General features: G+C 31.9%; 1 protein-coding gene across 1 annotated transcript; it reads right to left on the reverse strand.

Annotated features, from left to right (window-relative positions):
* Positions 1-3,740: 3,740 nt before the first annotated feature.
* LOC124821947 (Pentatricopeptide repeat (PPR) superfamily protein) lies at positions 3,741-7,660 on the reverse strand. The gene has a single exon (XM_047293885.2). The coding sequence runs from the start codon at positions 7,392-7,394 to the stop codon at positions 5,208-5,210; it is 2,187 nt and encodes a 728-aa protein (XP_047149841.1). The 5' UTR covers positions 7,395-7,660; the 3' UTR covers positions 3,741-5,207.
* Positions 7,661-23,518: the final 15,858 nt, after the last annotated feature.

Genomic DNA, 23,518 nt, shown 5'->3' on the forward strand with positions numbered 1-23,518 from the left:
TTTTCAAATTCCTTTGTTATTTTTTAAGTTATTCTTCTTCCTTTATAGTTATTATATTTTTTTTCTTGGTAATATTTCCTTAATTTAATATTTTGTTTTAATTCATATTGCCACTCTTTCTCCTCGAATATTATTCGTTCATAATCTTATTATAATATTTTTCACCTTATTTGAGAAGGGATGTGACACCTTTGTCCTAGTCCTAGGATGATGACTATAATTTTTAAGCGTTTGAATAATGTTCTGACTAAGTTTGGTCAATCAGTATTCGAGGTAAACTAACTATATTTTTGTCACACTTTTGTTTCATCTCCTACATTCCTGCAACCACCCATTGAAGATTTTCTTCATTTTTGTTGAGAAGTATCTCTATATGGGTCTTGATCGTGTTGATAGTTTGAGGATTAATGTCATGTATTGAAGAGGTTGACACTACAGTCATAACAACCATATACTTGTGGTTGTAGGAAAATATTTTTACTCGGTCTCATAGTGAGTGTTGAATGTTCTTATTGAGTTTGACTAAGCAATATCTAAGGTGGATTAGTCATATTGTTAATGTGTGAATGAGTTCTAAATCAGAAGTCTATATGCAAAGATTATTTTATGCTCAAATTAATAATAACTATATGAATTATTATTGTGAGTAAAAATGATTTATGAATTATTATTGTGAGTAAAAATGATAATGAAATGAATTATAATTCTTACGGAAATATATATTTGTTGTCCTAGGCCTATGAATGTGAAATATATATCAACATATGTATATTAACATATATATACCTTAACCGATTCTGTTTGTATTTGCAAATCATAAATTATATAAATATTATATTTCTTCTATTTCAGTACAAAAATATAATTTGAATTTCTTATTTAGATGCTTAACTATTGGACTTATTTTGGCATGTTACAAACAAAGTTAATGTATAGGCCCAATTGATAAGATCATAACTCCTTAAATGTTAATCTTAAAATGTATAAATGTTTACTTGTCTCATCATTGTAATAATTTGAAAACAATTTGAAAAATTCACACTTTTCAAACTCCATCCTTTACAAAGAAGTCACATCATTGTAATAATTTGAAAAAGCAATTCTTTAGAGGTGAAAAAAATAAATAAAACTAGGACGTATTAGTGTATACAATATAAATATCTATCTTCCACAAAAAGAATAAAGTTAAATATTTTAAAGAGTTTAAGGGTTCAGCAAACATTAATATTTTAAGTTTTAAAATTTAAAAAAGTAGCAGGATTGACCTTATCAATAAAATATTTTAAAATAGATTAATACGTAAAAATTCTTACAGTGTTATTATTTGTTTAGGGCAAATAAGAATAGGTGGGGTAAGTGCTTCTTTTACATGCAAACAAGAGGTTTTATAATATTCCATTTTTTAATACATAATTTCATGACTAGAATTATAGATCTTTGAAAATTAAGCTGCACCATACTATTGGAAAAGTAAACGACGAAAAAAACACTTCCTGAAAGTATATTCTGCATATATGCCAAAAGTACAGGAAAAGTAATATTTTTAATATTATATCTTTCTATCATATTCAAGATTCCACTTGTCAAACTTAGTTTAAATACAACTCTTTAAATTTTTAAAAAACGTTTTAAAAGATAAAAGTAATTCACTCTTAAATAATATGAAACTATTATATTTTTTTAAAAAGCATATAAGAATATAAAAAAGTATTTAAACTATATTTGATTCAATTCTAAACTGAGACTATTAAATATGATAAAAATATTATCAAATGTAGGAAAAAAAGTAGAAGGACTTTTGCTTCTTTCATCTTCTCTTTTCTTTGAAAATTTTCGGAATCAAATAACAAAATTTATATCAAAATTGCTTGGTTCTTGTCTGCTCCATTTATTCACAAACCAAAGAGCTCATTACCTTTTGTCTTTCAACTTGACATTCCAACTCTACTGTTGATAAAGAAGCAAAACCATTAAGACAATAAAACAATAAAACCATCTTTTGCTTGGTCCTTTGTGCGTAGGAATCAACAACTTTCATTTTTTTTCCCATTTAGACATTCATTTTTGTTCTTTTGCAGTTGGGTAACTCAAGTACGTAAAGATGACTACAAAATACAATTTGCTGTAATACACAGTAAAACTACAATTTATATCCATCAAACTAGTATTGGTTCTCCGAGTGCTACAATCACTCATTTTATGTATGAGTTATACAACACTGGTAGTAATTGATAAACGAATATTGCTCTTAATAAACTAAAGAAAATATTAGGATAAGTTTCAATATTTGATCAATGTTGATTCCAAATCTAGGTAAAAGTAGGGTGTTGTGTAATAATGTGTTTTAAGGAAATAATCTTTGTAACTGACGTGGATAAAATCTTATCAAACAGACACCAAACGAAGTGAGCAAAATTTACAAAATATTTTCAAACAGCCTAGATGTTTAATAGTATTGAACTGAATTAATGACAACCGAACAATAAAAGTGTATATGTCGTGATATTTAGTTCAGTGTCATGTCCTTCTCTAAAATAGACTTATCACATGTGAGTTTGTTTTAGGGAGTAGATTTGAGAGAGGAAAAATTATGGAAATAAAGGGGAAGAGAGTGGAAAAAGGAGGTTATTTGAATTAAAGGAAATCAAATGTTTAAACTAAACAAAACAGGAAAAAAAAATGAAAACAGCAATGAAATAAAATTTGAACAGCAGCTTCTGGAATATAAATAGCTATCTAAACTAAAAATTGCAAACAGAAAACATAAACAGCAATACTAAACCCTAGCAGCAACTAGACTAAAAGTAGCAAATAGGTCAACTAAAACAATAAAAGCAACAAACTAAAACAGCATGTGTTAGGGTATAAGATAATAGACGTTGTCAGGGGTTGGAAGGTATATGAAAGAAAAAGGTATAGGAGAGAGGCCAGACCGAACAGTTGAAGACGATGATGAGCCAAACGGCCGGAGGCGGAGAGAGCTCGAGCAGAGCAATGGGAGGAGGGGAAGACCCTGAGCCGATCGGTTGAAGAGTGACTATCCTAACTAGGACAACAATTAGGATATGCAGGAAATATTCAGCACAAGATAATTACAATAATTACAGTTATATTCTATTATTCAATATAAGTTAATTATAGTAAATAGAATTATATTCTATTATTCAGTATAAGTTAATTATAGTAAATAAAACTATATTCTATTATTCAGTATAAGTTAATTATACTAAATAGAATTATATTCTAGGGAAATATTTAATATAAATAAAGCCTAAATGCTATGATGGAGGGCATGCTTTTGATTATTGAGTTTTGTTGACAGGCGGCTATCCTCTTGTGAGGGAGGTTATGCTCCCAAGTAATTGAAGGAGGTTATGCTCTCAATTACCCTTGTTTACTTTTATTTATTCAGATATTACTATCAATAAAAGAGATTTATTTATCCATTATCATTCATTCATTGTCTTTTCTATCTACTGTGATCGTGTTTAATTACGTGTCCTACTCAGGTACGTAACAGTGTGCTAAAAAAAGCATAACACTCTTCTCGCATTTGAACTAAACATTGTCCTCAATGTGAGTGAGTTGAAAACAAAGCAAAACAGAAAAATCAGAAAAAAAGAAGAACAACATTCGAAATTGAAATGAAACTTGAATCCTAACATCTACAAAGTAATACTAAGTATGAAACATAACAAAACCAGCAAAAACAAACTGTAGAAAACCAGGCTGAGCTAAACTAAAAGGCAGGAACTAGACTAATCTATAAAACAATGCCTAACTCAAATTGGCATAAATCAAAATTTATTTTCTTTATTTTTATGTAATACAATTTATTTTCTATAATCCTATTCACCATATCATATTTACTACCTATACTATCTACAGAAAATATCAAATTTCTACTACTACTATTGCAAACAAAAAATTGAAATTTGCTTCCTTATGCTCAACAAATATGTGGAATTTATCCTTTTCCGTAATGACTTTCTCTCCAATTCTGTTGCAGCAGCAACACCTCGTCTAGTGAAGGTTTCTGAATGTGTTGAATGAGAAGTGTATGAATATCAACATCAACAATTGCAAAATCAGCACTTGAAAAATCAGCAACAACAGCTGCCACATTAATCAGTTCAGAATGAACATTAAAAATTAGAACCAGAAGCATTAAAATCATAATCAGCAGTGGCAGTGATAAAATCAACAACATCAAGATCTGAAACAGAAGCATGAAATTCACCAGTTACTGCAACGTTGTTATCAATTAAAACTGTGTAAAAATCAGATCAATCAGCAACATCAACATTGGATCAAAAACAGCAGCAGGTATATCAATATGATCAATAGCATAAACTAAATCAAGAGCATTGGAAGTGAAATCAATAATAGCTGTGTCAGCAATAGGCTTAATAAGATCAATATCTATATGATAAAAAAGTATCAAAATCAGCAACAGCATTATCAAAATCTTGAACTGCAAAAGTTTCATAAACTGCCTTAATAGGTGTATCAATATGACCATCAACAGCCATAAAATCAGTGTGAACTGCAGTTATTTCATTAAAATCAGTGTGATTATCAACCACAGGTTCAACCATACTTTTAGAACAATAAGAAGTATTATTATGAAAATCAACAGCTGTAAAATTAATGTAAAAAGCAGGTACATCATTGAAACCATATTGAACTGCAGGCATAAAGTCAGAATCAGCATTATCAAAATTGGAAGCAGAAATAACATTCAAATCATCAGAAACAACATCATTAAAAGAGGAAGCATCAGCTAAAATATTGAACCATGAACAATAATAGCTGGGATGCTATCCTGTTTTTCACACCAATCTGCAGGTTCTAGAGGATTCTTCTGCTTGCCTCAACCAAACTTCTTAGGAACGATTATAATGAATGAATCGTTATGTGATGACTGAGATGATTTGATAGCAAACAGCCACATGTAATATCCAAATTCCAGAGGAAACAATATGGACGCTAAAGGAACATATGAATCTCATAGCTAAGTCCCTGATACTATGAGTTAGAATTTTGACTTCTAAAGAGGAAGAAACAAGCTTGGATACACAGCATGCACAAAAAGGGTTTTCTAAAATAAACAAAATCAAAAGATTGAACAACCAAACAGAAAAATATGTCAGTGCATTCCTGTCAAAAGGTTAATGACGTTTGCTGTACAAAAGTCAATTTGCAAGTTATTGCATCCTGTAGCCTTCAAGAAAGCTGCGCCATATACTGGCATTTGGTGGGAAAGGCATGCTTGCAATGATTTTCTCAGCTTCCCTAATTTGTCCATTTTTTGCGAGTAGGTCAACCATAATATGGTAATGATCATGTTCTAGTGGCATCCCATTAGTGGCTCTCATCTGACTGAAAATTTCCATGGCTTCTTCCATTAATCCACCATATCTGCATGAAGAAAGCACTGCTCTGAGTGCTAATGCATCAGGCTTCAACCCCATCATTTCCATGTTTCGGAATATCATTACTGACTCATAAGCAAAACCATTCAACCCAAGTGCAGTGATTAAAGTTGTCCATGTAATAATATTTTTGTGCATAATTTCTTCAAAAACTTTCACTGCACTATCAATGGTTCCACACTTCCCATACATGTCAATTAGTACGTTGCCAAAAAATGTGTCAAAATTACCAAGATTAGTCTTTATAGCAAGTCCGTGTAGAGAACTACCCAAATCCAGACGACAAAGTTTGGTACACCCAGATAATACACTCATAAATGTGTAACTATCTGGAAGGATGCATGCTGAATGCATATGCTTGAAAAGTGAAAAAACCTTGTCATAATCATTGCTCCGAGCCCAAGCTGAAATGACAATGTTCCAGGACACAACATCCGGTTCTTCTAGCAAAGAAAGTAGCTTTATTGCGTCGTAGTACTGGCAGGTTCTATTATAGATTCCAGCAATGATGTTAGATGAGACTACAGGAAGTGGGTTCTCAAATTCTTCGACAAAAGAAAGTGCTTCATTTATGAGACCATTTCTGGTGTAAGACATAACAAGAGAGCTTAATACGTATTCATTACTCGCGTACCCTGTTCTTATAATCAAACCGTGGAGCTGATGAAGGCTAGACGCTGAAGATGACTTGGTAACAGCAGAAAAAGAAAACTCATTTGGGGAATAACCCAATTGGAGCATTTCTTTTAACAATAGAATTGCTATGGAAGAGCAAATGTTTGAGTAACCCACTATCAAAGCATTCCGAGAAACCAAATTTTTCTCTTCTATCTGATCAAAACATTTATGAGCTGAAATAAGATTATCACATTTGGCATAGAAGTCTATCAATGCAGTACCCACAATAACATCAGTCTCAAAGCCACTCCTGATTACCTTAGCATGGACAGATTCTCCAAATACCAGAATTCTCAAGCAACTACAGGACTCAATAACAGCAACAAACGTGACCTGAGTTGGCATCAATCCTCTACTTAAGATATTCAGAAACAACTCCAGTGCCGTCATAGGTCTCTCACCTTTAACCAATGCATCCATAACTATATTCCAGGAAACAACATTCTGAACAGGAACCTGCTCAAACAATCTTTCCACTGCGAACATAGCTTTGCACCTGACATACGCACTGATAAGAGAATTAAGTGCAGTAATTTCACAACTAAACCCACATTTGACCATTAACCCATGTATCTGTTGACCATATTCCAAATCCTCCTCAGAATAAACAAGTCCAGACAACACAGCAACGAAAGAACTTTCCGACAAAGACATCCCCGTCCTCACAAGATCATGAAACAAAATCTTACACTCTTCAACAAACCCATTATGCCCCAGCAAGGAAATCATGGAGTTCCATGTCACCAAGCTCTTCTGGGGCATATATTCAAAGGCAGAAAAAACTTCCTTCCAACATCCATGCCTCCCAAACAAGCCCAATAAAGCAGTACCTACGAAAGAATCAGCATCAAAGAGTCCATTCCTGATGCTCAAAGCCTGCAACTGAGCACCCAGCGAAAGATTCAAGAACTCACACGACAACAGCCCCGTGAGAGTATATTGGGTAGGCGCAAAACCACTCCTCCTCATGTGGGAGAGAAGGTCCAATGCATCGTCCACATCCCCAAGTCGACAATATGCAGTGATGAGAGTGTTGTAAGAGACAACTGTTCTACGGGGCATACCATTGAACATCTTGCGTGCGTGGAGCACTTCACCAAGGGAAATATATGAGGAGAGGATGCTGTTGTGAACGAAAATGGATTGCTTTCGAATGGGACCAATTGTGACGGAGAGTGCATGGAGACATTCAACGGTCTTGGAAGACAGAATGGTTGAACACTTTTCGAGTAAATGGAGTAGGAGCCGGCCATGTCGGAAACCCCGTCTATTAGAACTCATGCAGCTAAAACTTTATAACATTGCCAACACTGAAAACCAGAAAAAGGGGAGAAATTTTGTGTTGAAGATGTAAAATATGAGTGATGATTATGCCATCTATAATCGCAAAGCTACCATCACAGAAGGGACAACCAGAGTCGACATTACTTGATAGCTTGGATCAAAACTATGATTATGTTCAAACGATGAACTTATAAAAAGAAGACTCCATTGTATGAAATCCTTAAATAAGACTTTCCGTGTATAATTTGGTTATATACAAATTTTACATAGCGATTTTATTTGTATTGCTTATATTTCAACAGTTTCAAATTTTTTCTCATGTAGACCCATACGTTTCACTGATTTTCTTTTAATTATCATATTAGAATATAAATTGCTTTCAATTGCGGGAACGTTTGCTCCTTTTATTTAGAAACTGAAAATATAGTCTATTGTTAAGTAAGATAATTATTAATTTTTTTTAATGAATAAGTTATGAGATTAATTTGATTTATGTAATCATGAGCATTAGGAAGGTTTTGAATAGATTCATTTGTTTTGATAAACATAATATAAACAACGGAGGAAAAAAAATTTAAATAATTGTATACGGCTTTGTCATCATTCGCAGCGTAATATCTCTATTGATTACAGCGTAATATTCCAGCATCTCCACTTTCTAATCTCTCCTCTTCTACCAACCTTTTCTGCATCTTTTCGCTGAACCCAACTCACATTTACACCACTATCTTTCCCTTTTTTCTTCTTAGATAAAGATACTTTAACAACATTTTTTTGACAACATTTTAACATCATTTTAACATCATATACGTATTATTCTATGATTGGTCCAAAATTACTCTACAATCAATAATAATAATCATAAACACCAACATGGACCAATCACAGTATGATTGGTCCAAAATTACTCTATAATCAATAATAATAATCATAAACACGTAAATGATGTTAAAATGTTGTCAAAAAAATGTTGTCAAAGTATCATTATCGTTTTTTCTTTTCCTTCTTCTTTGTTTAATCACGTTGCGCCCCCACCTTTCACTTCTAAGCTTTCTTCCGGTTTCACTAAACACACCACACAAATATCACTTTATTTTTTTCTTGACTCAACCCCATGCTTTGATGTTTCGGCTTTCCTAGCATGAAAGATTTTGCCCTTTAGCTTAGCTTTGATTTGTTATGCTGAGCGCAAATTATGTTTTTTCATTTTCTATCATGTGACTCAACTTCTTTTTGTCATTTCGTTTTTACATTAGATTTCATATAACTCAATTCTTTGATACCTCATTCTACATTTTAAGTTAAAAAATTGTTTTGTTATTAAATGAAATCAAATCAAATATATATACTATACCTTCTATATTCTACATTATATACTAGACATTTATCATGTGCATAATTACATATTTACATTTAAAAAATGCTAATGGTTTCTTTTTATTTATTTATTTAAAGGAACAAAGTCCTTAAAGATATTATTATTTATTATTAATTTTGAACATGATTTAAATGTTTTGAAGTAGAAATAGGTTTCATGTATATAATGTTTGATTCATGGTTAGATATTTCCTTTATATTTTTTGTTATTATTTAAAATGTAATTGGTACTTTATATTTTAATATTTTTATTTATTTTTGTTTATTCTTACTTATATTTATTTTAATACATTTTAAAATAATTTATCTATTTATCAGGAAATGGAAAGTATATGACAAATATGTATCAACATAACTTTTAGTTGGAATTATAAAATATTTTTTATAAGAAATAATTAATGATTATCTTAAAATAAATTGACACTCTTATATAAAATTACTAGTAACAATTGTTTTAGCACCACAAAGATTGATTTTAGTGAGTAATAATGTTAACTAATTACTACTATTACAATATATAAAATACTATTGAGTTACATATTACACATAATTATTGAATTTACATTTTAAATCATTTTAAGTTACAATACTATTAAAGTTAATGTTTTAAATTGTTTTTATTTATTTTAATTATTAATTCAAAAAAAGCAAAGCTAGCCGACAACTTGTCCTATCTTGTCATTCATCTACTAACTTAACAAATTAGGCATCCACTGACTTAACGGGTTATACGGATCATGCCAAAATAGGTTGGTGGGTTGAAAATTTCAACCTAACTCACTTGTTTTGGATAAGTTGACAGGATGATGACCACTTTGTCATTCTTATGTAATATGTAGGATTAATATGTTTTTACTCTCTAAATTATAATATAAAATTGGATTTCGTTCATATTCCAAACTTTGATATAATTTGATTACTAAAATTTAAAAATACATTAATCATTGTGATCAAATAAGATTAAGATTTTATTGATGTGACAAACAGTATTGTCACGTGTGTGTCCATGTGTTGACATATGTGTCCATGTCAGCATATATGAACACAAGTAATAATGTCATTTCTCACAGAATTTGAGATAAAGATGAATAAAATAAAATAAATATATACATGTATTTTTGTTAATTAATTACAAAATAATTTTTTTATTAATATTATTTTTTAGTTCAAGTATAACTAAATCTATGCCTTTTGATTGTTTTTTAAATAGAGACATATCATAAAAAAATGTCAAAATAATAGACCTATAACTGTGTCCTACTCCATCGTAACTACATATGGCTTAAAAACCTACGAAGGTAAGGTGTTCCACATTTTTATAAATCTTTATTCTTTATATGGTAAAAATTATTAAATACCAATAATAAAATTAAATGAAATAAAATTATAAAAAATTAATATGCTTTTTTTATTCTGCACATTATTTATTTATTTATCTCTTTTTTTTATCCTCCATCAAAATATAAGTAATGTTAATTTTTCAATTTAGAAACATTTTTTTATAAAAATAGTTCATGTATAATATAGTAATGCTGTGTACTTATGGTATAGTATAAACATTTAAATTGTATATCAATATACAAGAAATAAAACAAAAACATACGAAATTATCAGAAAATAAAATAATATTTTCAATACTTACATTTTAATTTTATGTTATAAGTAATAAATTATTGGTTACAACTTCTTTTAATTTATATTTTTATATTGCGTATGTAGAATATATATAATGTGTTGAATATTTTTGTGAGTCATATTAATTAAGAAACATAATTTTTCTTTTAATTTTAAAAATATTAAATATGGTTTTAGTATTTTAATTCTTATATAAATTTGTTCTAGTCTCAAATTTTGAATAATTTTTATTCCTAAACTTTATTAAAAAAATGGATATAATTTTTTACCAAACAATATTCACTACAAAAGAAAATGTCAGTGGAGGTTTTTTTCGATTTGCGGAGATTTTTACCCTCCACAAAGTAATTTTCAGGGGTTTTTCAAATCGTCGCAGTTTGAGTCACCACAAGCTATTTGCCGAGGTTTTCCGCACCCCCTGGTATCACATTCAATTTGTGGAGATTTTTCTGGGGAGGGTAAAAACCTCCTCTATTACTGGCTGTTATGTTGTGGGAGAATTTTAACCTCCTTTATTTTCAACTATTTAATTACAAAAAATACCCGTATTTTTTATATGCTATTCAATTCACTAACTTGCTGAAATAATAAAAAAATTAATAAAATATATAAAATTGTAAAATACAAAAAAATAATTCAAAATTAATTTTGTTGATGACAAATTTCTTTTACCAAAATGTTCAAATATATATCATCAAATCATTCTACAAAACATTATATTCTCAATGTCATCATAATAACATAAAAGTAAATTCAACTAAAATGTAATTATAATTTCATCCATAACCACTAAAAATACATAATAGACTAAATATAATTCTATCCTAAAAAAACATCATAAACCCCCAAAATGTTTGCTAGCATGAGATAATCCTCTTGTACTCAAAGAAGTCTCGGACTCATTTGTATCAACAGTTTTCTGAAATGATAAAAGAAAAATATTAAAATAAAATAATAAATGACATAAGTGTAATTTGAGAGTTTATGGATGCACTCATACATAAAATAATAAATGACATAAGTGTAATTAGGAAATGCTTGACCTTTGGCACGATTACATATTTATGAGAAATAACAAAGTATAATCTTAAATTGTCTTCATTAAAACTGGTTGTACTAAAAATACAATAATACATGCATCAGTGTAGTCAATTTTCTTACTGCAGTTCCCAATAAAATAGTAGTTCAACCTTCTTTTAAAGTCTCAGACAGTAAAAATATTGATAGAAGAGTGATGGTATCGGAGGGGGTATTTTTCGAAGAGTATAGCGCAGCGGAATTAACACTCAGAGAGTGGAAAGCGTATTCGATCACAATTAAACTTAATTTGGTCCTTTTAGTAAAAATAATTTTCTTTCAGAAAATTAATCAAACAGTTGATATACGTAAAATAAAATGAGTGTAGGGAATAAGAAGATCAACACAGAATTTTTATCCTGGTTCGAATCAAAAGATTATACGTCCAGTCGTTAATCACTATAAATAGTGATTAACCTTTTTCACTAAAAAATTGTTTAACAGATTACAAGATAATGAACAAGAATAAAATGAATAGAACCACTCTACCAACTTGAAGAGAACCGCTTCAGCAATCGACCAACGATTCACAAGCTTCTCCTTTCACAAGACCAGGCAGAGCACCTTGCTAACTTGAAGAGAGTCTGCTCCGACTATCGACACACGATACGCGAGCCTCTCCTTTCACAAGACCAAGCAAGGGAACAATGAACAACAAAACTCTCTAAGAACGTTCCTCTGACACACAGTGTTCTAAGCTTTCTCAGTTCAAAAACGTTACTTTCTAATTTCTCCAAAACAAAATATATAGCCAAGTACACTGAGTGCCAAAGGTCAGCTCCCAACTGCCATGAATAATCGATTATTGTAAGTGATAATCGATTATTCAAGTCCGTTATAGGTTTTCAAAAAATGTGATAATCGATTATATGAAGTGATAATCGATTATTCAAGTATGACTTGTGATAATCGATTATTGCTTAATCATAATCGATTATTGTAGTTAAAAATGCAAGTTTACAAGGTTTACAAGAATTTCCTACTACATTTAATTTCTACAAATTGCTTTTAACTAATTCTAATATCTTCTGCAACTAAAACTTCTTGTAGCATCATCAAAACAAATTTCTTCAAGATTTACCAATACTCCTTATTGGTAACAATCTCTCCCTTTTTGATGATGATCAAAAATTCAATTTTAAAAGCAAGTTTGGCTTACCTGCAAAACATACAAGCTAACAAACAACAACAAGGTTAGCAATACCTGTAATAATTTATACTTCTCCCCCTTTTTGATCAGAAGCAAAAAGAATAATGTAATAACCTCCTCCTTAATATGAGCTCCCCCTCAAAAATAGAATATATGCAAAAGATAAAAGCTCATTATATTAAGAACAGAAAGGAATTACATGAAATTCATTAAGAAACTAAATACCATAAACAAAATAACATAACAATCAAACTTAGATTTTTATGGTCGTTTATAGCCATTATGGGATGCTCCAACGGCTCTATTTTTGAAACTGTCAGCGCGATAATCGATTATGGCTCGCGATAATCGATTATCAGTTCAATAATTACTGCCCAGAATTGCATGATAATCGATTATGCATAATGATAATCGATTATCTGCTCAAGATTTTCCAGAATTGAATTTGATGCATGAATAATCGATTATAACTTAGTGATAATCGATTATGAAGCGTTAAGTTTACGAAAAATGCAAAAATTTGCATAGATTTTGATTCTAAGATATGTCTAACACTCTTAACTCTCTTCTAAGTTCATAAAGTAAAGATACTCCCTTAAATATGCAATTCAAATTTAGTTTTTAGCATACTCAATTAACCCACGAAATCAACAACCACTTTTCAAACAATTAAGATATCAATGATTAAGCAACCAATTTATAAACTAAAATGAATGCCACAGTAGCTTAAATGGAAATGATCACAGCTGCTACAGGTTTGACATGAAAGCATTTCAGCTAGCACAATCAGTTAAAAAAAATTAACTTTGACAACACAATTTACAACTTTCAAAACAACAACTATGATTCATGCACTCTCATATCCCAATCTGTTCAACCCAATGAATTCAACTCTGCATATAAAACAACATATATAAAAATTAAAACAACAATATGCAGTAATCAGATTTAATTCAATAACATTGTTTATCTTGGTTCAATGGACTTTATCCATGAAATATTGGCAAACCAGAATTTAAAACTGGAAAATTGACTCAAACAAGGAAATGTAGTTTCGACAACTGCTTTTAAAGACTATTCTACAGTGATTTTCACAATTTGAAATCAAGCTTTATGCGGAGCAAATCATAGCTCATATGGCATGCATATAAATAGATCTCCACAGAAAACATCTTTGAAACGGAAATGCCAATTCAATCATCAAATAATTTAATTATCTAAAAATGCCAATGAAAATCTATCAACCAACTCATTTAAATGAATATAACAGTAATCAAATAATGGAAGATTAAATAAAAACAAGATGTAACATCACAGTTTAAACAACACTTAGCTCAAATACTTTGTGCTTGAATGAAGGCTTTTGGATACCACTTGATGGAGTTACATCCTGGTTTGTAGCATCACTTCAAAGAGCATAATACCATAGAGCTCTCTTATCCTTTTGAAAACTTAACCTGCAAAGTAAAAACAATAGAGTTTTGGTCCCCATAATCTCATTTGGGTCCTTTGAGGTTAGAGACAATTTACTTTATAACAGGAATCCAAGCATATTTTCCATTTGGAACATCAAAATGTTTAATTCTACATTTGTTAGAAGTATGTCCCTTTTTCATACAATAAAAACAACAAACATCATGCACCTTGTTTTTCACAAAAGTCCCTTTCTCAACCCAAACTCTACGAGTTCTCTTAACTTTAGACTTTTTATGAAGATGCATGTTTATATTTCTAAGATTGCTCTTCCTAAAAACATTTTGAACATGTGAGATAGGCTTGATTTCTTTAGAAAGTAAATTTTCCAATATGTCAATGTCAAACATGTGACTTTTACAAGATAAACACTCAACAGGTTTTTCATTTGAATTAGATTCAGACAATTTTGTTTCAAGATTACTAACTTTGTTTCTTAATATGACTTCCTCATCTAATGCATTATCATACTTAATTTGCAATTGTTTAAATTCCTTTTTCAAATTTTTATGAGCAACATTCAATTTTTCAGATTCATCAAGCAATTCAAGAAAAGCTTTTTGCAAATCAAATTCACTAGATTCAGAATTAGAACAACTTACTTGGCTTGTAGTGTCATCAACATTAGTTGTCAAACATAAGTTTGTTTCTTCAACAGAATCACTTGAACTACTTGAGTCATTATCAACCCAAGCAATGTGAACCTTCTTTTTCTTGTGAAGTTTCTTTTCTTTTCTTTCTTTACTTCTTTTGTTGCTTGAACAGTCAGCTTTCAGATGGCCTCTTTCACCACATCCATAACATTTGAAACTTGAAGAAGAACCTTGATAGTCCTTCTTTTTCTTCAAGATTTGGCTGTCAGATGATTTAACGTTGGCCATCAAGCATAGATTTTCTTGCTCATTTGAATCGCTTGAGCTTAAGGAATTTGATGTAGAGCATGAATTCTAACAAGTCAACTTAGCCACATTCGATACTTCATCATGAGTGACTCTTAAAAATTTCCACATTTCCTGAGCACTTTTATAAACAGATACTTTGAAAAAATCATCAATGGTTAGTGTAGATAAAATTATATTCCGAGCCTTAATATCAAATTGGGCTCTTCTATTTTCCTCAACAGTCCAGTCAAAATATGATTTTTCTACTTCTACACCATCAACTATATTTTTAGGAATATAAGGGCCATTTTGTACAGCTTCCCAGATACCTCTATCAACAGACCCCATAAAAATCTTCATTCTAACTTTCCAAAAAGCATAGTTATCACTAGTAAACAATGGAGGTCTATTAATGGAAGCACCCTCAGCTTATACATGGTTTTGATTATGACCAGCCATTTTCGCAAATTTTGAAAAACTATCAAAGCAAGCTCTGATACCAATTGATGGTATCGGAGGGGGTATTTTTCGAAGAGTATAGCGCAGCGGAATTAACACTCAGAGAGTGGAAAGCGTATTCGATCACAATTAAACTTAATTTGGTCCTTTTAGTAAAAATAATTTTCTTTCAGAAAATTAATCAAACAGTTGATATACGTAAAATAAAATGAGTGTAGGGAATAAGAAGATCAACACAGAATTTTTATCCTAGTTCGAATCAAAAGATTCTACGTCCAGTCGTTAATCACTATAAATAGTGATTAACCTTTTTCACTAAAAAATTGTTTAACAGATTACAAGATAATGAACAAGAATAAAATGAATAGAACCACTCTACCAACTTGAAGAGAACCGCTTCAGCAATCGACCAACGATTCACAAGCTTCTCCTTTCACAAGACCAGGCAGAGCACCTTGCTAACTTGAAGAGAGTCTGCTCCGACTATCGACACACGATACGCGAGCCTCTCCTTTCACAAGACCAAGCAAGGGAACAATGAACAAAAAGCTCTCTAAGAACGTTCCTCTGACACACAGTGTTCTAAGCTTTCTCAGTTCAAAAACGTTACTTTCTAATTTCTCCAAAACAAAATATATAGCCAAGTACACTGAGTGCCAAAGGTCAGCTCCCAACTGCCATGAATAATCGATTATTGTAAGTGATAATCGATTATTCAAGTCCGTTATAGGTTTTCAAAAATGTGATAATCGATTATATGAAGTGATAATCGATTATTCAAGTATGACTTGTGATAATCGATTATTGCTTAATCATAATCGATTATTGTAGTTAAAAATGCAAGTTTACAAGGTTTACAAGAATTTCCTACTACATTTAATTTCTACAAATTGCTTTTAACTAATTCTAATATCTTCTGCAACTAAAACTTCTTGTAGCATCATCAAAACAAATTTCTTCAAGATTTACCAATACTCCTTATTGGTAACAAAGAGAGCAAGAGTAAAACGATACCAATTGTCTAAATTAATTTTTAAGTTATTCAGCTAGTGTAACAAATATATTATGTTCAAATTACTATATAATCAAGATAAAAAATAAATAAAAAAATAAACAAGAGAATGTAAACTGGAATATGAGACAAGTTTTAACACTAACCTCTATTAAGGGATCCACTTGAGGCCTTCTTTTTTACAGGTTCTGGTGTAGTGTTTGTAGACCAAAAGAAAAATGGTAAAGAAAGACAATGATCTCAAAGGTCAAATTGCATCAATTTTAAAGATTGCGGGTTGAACTTTATTATCAGATTTTAATTAAGACGACCACTTTCTCATCATGTCCTTTAAATGAAAGAAAGCCAGCTAGAAAAATAAACAAATTTGGAATAATTTTTTGGTTTAATGTATTCGGAGGTCCCTATTTCTGCGGATTTGTATCAATTGGGTCCTCGTATTTTGAAAGTGCTCAATTGGGACCTTGTTTTAGTAAAATTGAACCAATAATACCCTTGCCGTTAATTTTAGTGGACGACGTTAGTTTTAGTGTATCGTGACATGCTGACCCAACAATTAATTATGACGTGGCGCATGTGATGGAATTTATTTATTTTGTTTTAAATAAAATCCTTTAAAACAAATTAGGGTCCACTTCCACCTCCCCGTCGCCGCCATGCCCCTCCTCCGCCACCTCCACCTCGGTGACAACTTTTTCTCCGGCTATATTCCTTCTGAATATGGCACCTGGCAGCACCTCCAGTACCTCGCCATCTCCAGCAACGAGCTCACCAGAAACATCCTTCCGGAGCTTGGAAACCTCACCACGCTTCGTGAGCTCTACATTGGAAACCTCACTCTTCCTCTTCCAGATCCCCTTCTGACTTCAAACCTTCCTCACCTTCTTCTTCTTTTCCATTCTAATCATAATATTTTTATTTTTCTCAAATCACTCTCAGACATTCCAACAAAACAACACCAACTCCTCCATTAAACGGTAATCTCCTTCAGATCGATTCTCTTTAGTTTTTCATTTTTTGTTTTATATATATATATATATATATATATATATATATATATATATATATATATATATATATATATATATATATAGTTTTTCATTTTCACGGTCATGTGTTGACGATTTCTCCCATTGTTTTGTCCGTTTGTTTCCAGCTTTGCAGAATTTGGAAAACTTTTCTTTAAATTGGTTTTTGGGAAGATCCGGTTGATCCGATCCTCATGGGGAGCGATTTAGGTTTGCAACCGTGTGATGACGTCGTTTTGGTTTGTGTTCTCGGACTCCATATTTTCTTAAACGCCGTACTGGGTTGTATTGTAAGAGGGGGATCTAGTGTGTGAAACAAAAAAAAATTGTCGGATTCCTTGAATCTGAAGCTCAAAAGTCGACGGCGAGGGACGGAAGGGGGCGTTCAGTGTCGCCGCGGTACGGAATGACAGAAGAACCACGCCGTCAGCTTCGACGACCATGTTGTCGACGAATGCTGTGAGTTCATGCCGGCAGCCGAGGACAACAGTCTAGAGGCCGTGATTTACGCCGCCTACAACTGCCACCGAAATTTTCACTGCAAGGAGATCGACGACGAGTCCCGCAGCACCCCTCCGCCGACGGCTACCTTCACTACCATCTCGCCACACCTACAAATGCACAAACGAAGTTCATGTAGGAACAGAAGGATAGGATGTGGGCATTCGCGAAACAACTGGGGTGGAGAATCTAGAAGCATGATGAATCTACTGTGGAACAGTTTGGATGCACAATAACACGATGATTAGTTTTTCTGTAAAGAGATCTGTAAAGAGAGCGAGACTAAATAAAGACAAGGAAACGAAGTTTACAAAAACACCTTTTTCATTCCAGGTAATGAGGTTTTTATGTGTCAGGTGGTTATAAAATGCCACCTCATCATGCCACAAAGTAATACATTTAACGCCGTCCACTAAAATTAACGGCAAGAGTATTATTGGTTCAATTTTATCAAAATAGGGACTTAATTGAGCACTTTCAGAATACGAGGACCCAATTGATACAAATTCGCATAAATAGAGACCTCCAAATTCATTAAACCTAACTTTTCCTATTAATCAAAGCATCATTAGCCAAATAGAAAAAAGACCTTTCTCCTCACAACATAGAAGACACTGTTTTATGATAACTTGAAGGACCTAATTTACTGAGTAATCTAAGCACCTTGAAAAACTTTCGCAGTATTGGAATTGTTTTGAAGTCCTGCTTGTATTGCTTCTGATAGAGGAAAATAATTGAGAAGGAGTTTTTGCAATATCCAATTCAGATCAACACAAGTGAATAACGAGAATAATATTTCCTACGCATACCTTTTATATCTTGATGATACTTTCATTATTTTATTTTTAACTCATTTTACAATGAATAAACACTCTTCCTTACTCATATGCCTTGTTTTCCCACTCATACAAAAGAAGATGCAAAAACTCAACATTGTTACAACTTTAAACATAAAAAGAAATCTTACTTTTGCATTAGCCTGGACTGCACAACTAAGTAAAGTGCACAAAAGTTAAATATAGGCAGCTAGACTAACTTGTGAATAACAAAAACATCATGTCGATCCCTAATTCCTACAACAACAAGCTTCTCCAATACCATAAAACTAACCTCCTACAAATTTCAAAATAAAGAAGTATATCAACTACAAAACAAAGAGGCTTGGCAATAGATAAGTGAGAGGAATAGAGTGGTATGTAGGGATGGCAGAAAAATCCGTACCCGCGGGTACCCGCGGGTAAAATCCGCTACGAGTATTTAGTATCCGCGGGTAAGAGGTACCCGCGGGTAGCGGGTATTTTAATACCTGCTTGTTAACGGGTCGGGTTCGAGTATCACCCTATTCGTACCCGCGGGTATCCGCTACCCGTTTGAGAGATGAAATTACAATTTTATCCTATTAAGTTTTCTTACTTTCGTATACTCTCCGTTGTCAGTTGTTCAAACCCTAACTTTCTTTCTCACTATTGTCGCAGGATATCTTGTGCGAAGGCTCTGGAACTTCCTCTTTTGTAAGCATATTTGGAGCTATATACTACGCTCTTGTTTGTCCACAGCCTCCTCCGGCGGCTACTGAAGAACAAATTAGGGTATACAAAGAAGTAACGGAACCTTCGGTATTGCGCCAAAGAGCTTCTATCAAAGGCAAAACTGTGCGAGAGGCACATAAAACTTTCTGTATAACTCACGCAGATCAATTTGTTGAGCCTGGAACGTATTTGCGAGTCCATGTGCACCCAAACGCTTTCCTAGGTACACTCAGAGAGTTTGTTGGAATGAATTTACATCTTAGATTATTTTTGGGAATATGTATTTTAAAGTCTTTTTTAGGTGTTATGAAATTGACTAGAGATCAAGGATCATAGTTGTGGCGGAATCCTATGTAGTTTTGGATAAACCTGCTGGTACATCAGTATGTAATCAATTCCACATTACAAACTCAAAGTTTATTAATTCTCGTATATGTGCACAGTAAAATGTTTTTGTAATTATTTATGCTTGATGGTGTCGAATCCTGTAGTGAGTCAAAAATTGATATTTAGATCAGGCTAGATGATTATCGACTGGTTTTTTTACTCATTGTTTGTGCCAGTCCTTAACTTTCAGTGAATAATGTGTGGTTTGCTTATTGCTTAATGCATGGCCGTGAAATTGGAATTATCTGTGTGCTTCAACGTATGCTGCTGAATATATATGTATTGTAAGATAGAAAACTTTAATAGATAACTTACAGTTATGAGGTCAGAGAGAATTAATATATTCTAATATAGACTGTGGATAATGATCTATTTGTTGTATATTTAAGTTGAAATGGATTTCATTGTTAATTTTGATTAATATATTCTAATGTAGACTGTGGATAATGATCTTGTTTCAAAAATATACAGCAAAGCCTGAGCTACTCCAAAATTGTTGTTGCTTTTACTGAGAGAAGGGAATTTGACAAGATTCTAATATACTTTAAGAAGGTAGAGGCTTGTTTATTAATCAAATTGTACTAATTTTTTCTCATCAGATTATTTGGTGCTTCTTTTGTTAATTTCTTTGATACTGTTCTGGCCTAGACTATTTTAATTGGTCGCTTTTTTGTGGTTGATAATTTTGTTACTTTTGGGCTACAGGTTGGCTGAATACCTGACTATCTCTTTCTTTTGCAAACAATTCTCTAGACAAATCCTCAAGTACGAGAGTGCCCCTGAATTTGTCATCCTCCAAAAATTTCTAATAATAATATTGTTATTCATCCTCCCTTGAAATGGATTTTTCTCATCAGATTGTGGATAATGTTGTTGCTTTATTATTTTTATTTATAATAATGTCTGTCTAATAATAAATTAAGTTAAGCGTTAAAATTTTATGTTATGTTTTTATTTTTACTTTATTAGATTTTGTATCTGAACTCACGACTTTAAATTTTTCTAGCATCAATTAATTATCTTAAAAATATTCTACAAAAGTATTTTAATATGAAAATAGTTTACTATAATTTAAACTTCACTCCCCATATTTTAAATTTGAAGAGTATTTTTATTATCCAAGACTTTGTTTCGCATTTGATATCTGGACCGTCAATATGATTATTTGGATTCTACATTATACATTATAATAATCAACTATAAAAGCAATTCCCCAGACAAATCCTCCTATAAGAGCGATGGATCAGTTTTGTAACTTATTCCATCCCGTGAAAACGTAGCAGTAGTACTGAGTAACTTACATTGATCAATTCTTTTTAGGATATCTACCCAAGATACATTTTATAGAAGATGACCAAGAATGATAATTTATAGAACCTAATGTAGGAGATTCAAATCAAAATGATGTTCCTGTAGATTCAAATCGAACTGAAAGTTCAACTCCTACTGTTAACTCAAGAAGATTATTGTTAGATGTTTAGAATCACTTTAAGAAACAAAAGGTAGATGGGAAATGGAGAGCGATGTGCAATTATTGTTCCAAAAGTCTTCTAGGTGAGGCAAAACAAGGTACGTCACATTTGAGAAACCATTTCAAGAGTTGCAAGCTTCGAACAACACGGGACATCCGACAATCATTTTTAAAAACACATAAAGAAGGTAGTGAAACCGTAGTTGTTGGCAATTATGTGTTTAATCAACAAATAGCTAGAGATGCACTCCGTAAGATGATAATTCTACATGAGTATCCAATGTCAATGGTTGATCACATAGGCTTTAAAGAATTTTGTTCTGTTGTACAACCTCTATTTAAAGTGGTTTCTCGAAACACCATAAAAAAGGATATTATGAAGGATTACATTGCCGAAAAAGAGAAATTGAAATTATTATTGTCAAGGTTTCAAAGTCGAGTTGCAATTACAACTGATATGTGGACTGCTAGTAATCAAAATAGAGGCTACATGACTATAACAACTCACTTTGTTGATGATTTGTGGAGGCTACAAAGTCGACTTGTGAGGTAATAACATTGTTCTTTTTCACTAAATTAATAAAATATGACTTTCAATTTTAGGTTTATGTATGTGCCTGCTCCTCATACTAGTCAAGTTCTTGCCGAATTGTTGGTTGAATGTTTAATGGATTGGAATCTAGATAGAAAAGTTTCTACTTTGACAGTTGATAATTGCACTACAAATGATGCTATGATTGATCGCATTTTAGACAAGATTTCACCTAGTTCTCTTATTTTGGATGGCCAATTGTTTCACATGCGATGTTGTGCACATATATTGAATTTAATTGTGAAGGATGGTTTGTCCATAATTGTTAATGACATTGAAAAGGTCAGAAAAAGTGCTAATTTTTGGACAGCTACACCTAAAAGAGAAGAGAAATTTATAGAGACATGTGCTCAATTGAATATTCCATTCAGAAGAAAAATAGTTGTTGATTGCAGAACTAGGTGGAATTCTACATTTTTAATGCTTCAAGTAGCCATACAATACAAAGATGTATTTGATCGTTTATCACAACGAGAGAGTCAATATAAAGTTTTTCCTAACGCACATGATTGGCAAATGGCAAATGAAATTTGCCAAAAGTTGGAAATATTTTATGATGTGACACTCTTGTTTTTTGGTACCTCTTATCCAACTGCCAACATTTTCTTTCCAAAGGTATGTGAAATTAAGTTGGCTTTGATGGAACGACTTAACTCTCCCAATTCTATTATTCACCAAATGGCTGCATCTATGGTTTTAAAGTTTAACGAGTATTGGAGTGTGATCAGTGGAGTGATGGCTATAGGTATTGTCTTAGATCCCAGGTACAAAATTGATTTGTTGGATTATTTTTTCCCTCAGATATATGGCAATGAATCTGATTGTGAAATTAAAAAGGTGAAGATTCTTTTTAAGGACTTGCTAAGAGAATATGAAATGTGCATGAAAGGTAAGAAGTCAGTTTCTTCAGGTCAAAATTCGAACATAAATGTAGGCCAAATTGTTGATGAAAGAAAAGATGCTTGGAGGAGAGATTTTGCAAAACATCATATTGCAAAGAAAAATGAACCAACAAATTATAAGTTAGAACTCGATTATTACTTGGAGGAACCGACACTACCGGATTCAGATGAAGGATTTGACATTTTAATTTGGTGGAAGACTAATGGATTAAAATATCCAATCTTACAAATGATTGCAAGAGATTTTCTAGCCATTCCTATCTCAACAGTTGCTTCTGAGTCTTCTTTTAGTACCGGTGGTCGATTTCTTAGTCCACATCGGAGTATATTACACCCAAACACTTTAGAGGCATTGATGTGTGTTCAAGATTGGCTATGGAGTGACATACAAGGTAATTAAATGAACAATTCAAATTACATATTTATATTCATTCAAATGATTGGCTATGACAAATGAATTTATTTTCCTTTTTCAGGTTCTTCAAAATTGAAAGTGGATAACATGAAGCTTAATACAATACTAGAGGAGATAATTGATGATGATGTTAGTAGTTTTGTTTATAATATTGTAATCTAATTTTATTAATAGTGTCACTTTGTCATTGATTGATGACTTTATTTGTATTTATTTGTTTCAGGAATTAAGT

Source organism: Vigna umbellata, chromosome 6 (genome assembly GCF_029865625.1).
Source record: "Vigna umbellata cultivar VRB3 chromosome 6, Vumbellata_1.0, whole genome shotgun sequence".
Taxonomy (NCBI): Eukaryota; Viridiplantae; Streptophyta; class Magnoliopsida; order Fabales; family Fabaceae; genus Vigna; species Vigna umbellata.